We start from the raw sequence: 1,148 nt of genomic DNA, 5'->3' as shown, positions 1-1,148 counted from the left end.
ACCCAGTGCAGATCGAGTGGGTTGCATGACGGGACACGCATACCTGCTGGGTTGTGCCCTCCCCATCATTGGTTGGGAACCTTTGTCTGAGTGTCTGCTTTCCCTGGCTCCTGTGGCCTGTGACTGGCAGAGGAGCAGAGCCATCTTGAAGATACTGACCCTGGGCTCTGGTTGCCCAGCAGGTTCCATCCTGAGGAAAGGAGGCCAAAGCCTTCCCCGTTTCCCCTGGAGAAACTGTCCGGCTTCTCCAACCTCTCTCCGGGACAAGCAAGACCAAGATGTGTTGCTTCTTCTTGACAGAGATTGCGCTGGCTGAGCTAGATCACATCAATCTGAAGAAGCAGATGGTTCTGAAGTTTGCAGCCATCATAGGGCCGGTGTTTACCACCCAGCAGCTGGCTCACATTGTTCCCAGAAGCAAAAGGCCAGGGATTAATTCCCTTCTGAACATGCTGGTGGAGGACAACATCCTGAAGCGACTGGACAACTTCAAGAAGCCAGAAGACTGGCAAGGTGCTACAGAGGGGCTGCCCACCTCTGCGCAGGCAGGCAGAGGTAAGTGATGGCTGCTGCATGGGCCTAGAAGCACTGTGGCTCCACAGGGCTCTGCTCACCTAGCTTCATGCACAGGGAAATCCTCAGTGGCTGTTGAAAGAGCCTCTGCCACTGTGCTTGCAGGCAGAGCACAGGCCAGGCTCAGACAGCAGCAGCACGCACCACAGTGTGTGTGGCCTTTGCCCCAGCTGGGGCAGCCTTGAAGTCTGGCCCCAGCTTTGTCTGAGGCCAAGACTCATTGCCTTGCAGGGGTGAAGAGGCCCTCTGCCAGCAGGAAGACCATGCAGCAGCAGCAGCAGCCTGAAATCCTGGCCTTCTGCAACCCGCTGCTGTGGGAGGCAACTTACGAGCTGTGGCCCACGAGGCAGAAGGTCGACATTCACCGTGAATGTGCCGCCTTCCTGGAGAGGCACGCACACAAATGCCAGGGGTGCCACGGAGGGGACTTTGTGGCCTGCCACCGCTTCGGCATCTCCAGCCCCCAGGAGCAGGGGAGCTGCCAGGGCTCTGCTGACGAGGACAACTGGAGCAGCTGGGAGGCCTTGGTAGTTGCTGGAGAACACCTGCGCAGGGCTAGGACCCTCCCTGCAGAG

The 1,148-nt window shown here is 58.5% G+C and overlaps 1 protein-coding gene across 1 annotated transcript; it reads left to right on the top strand.

Moving 5' to 3' along the window:
- Nucleotides 1-43: 43 nt before the first annotated feature.
- LOC104916653 (adenylate cyclase type 10-like) lies at nt 44-1,142 on the top strand (the record flags this gene model as incomplete). The annotated part of the gene is made up of 2 exons (XM_010727674.3): nt 44-555; nt 805-1,142. Coding segments are annotated over exons 1-2 (615 nt in total), but the record flags the coding sequence as incomplete, so codon positions are not given.
- Between the last annotated feature and the right edge of the window lie 6 nt (nt 1,143-1,148).

This window comes from Meleagris gallopavo, unplaced genomic scaffold (genome assembly GCF_000146605.3).
Source record: "Meleagris gallopavo isolate NT-WF06-2002-E0010 breed Aviagen turkey brand Nicholas breeding stock unplaced genomic scaffold, Turkey_5.1 ChrUn_random_7180001926509, whole genome shotgun sequence".
Lineage (NCBI taxonomy): Eukaryota > Metazoa > Chordata > Aves > Galliformes > Phasianidae > Meleagris > Meleagris gallopavo.
This window is presented reverse-complemented; position numbering and strand designations above follow the sequence as displayed.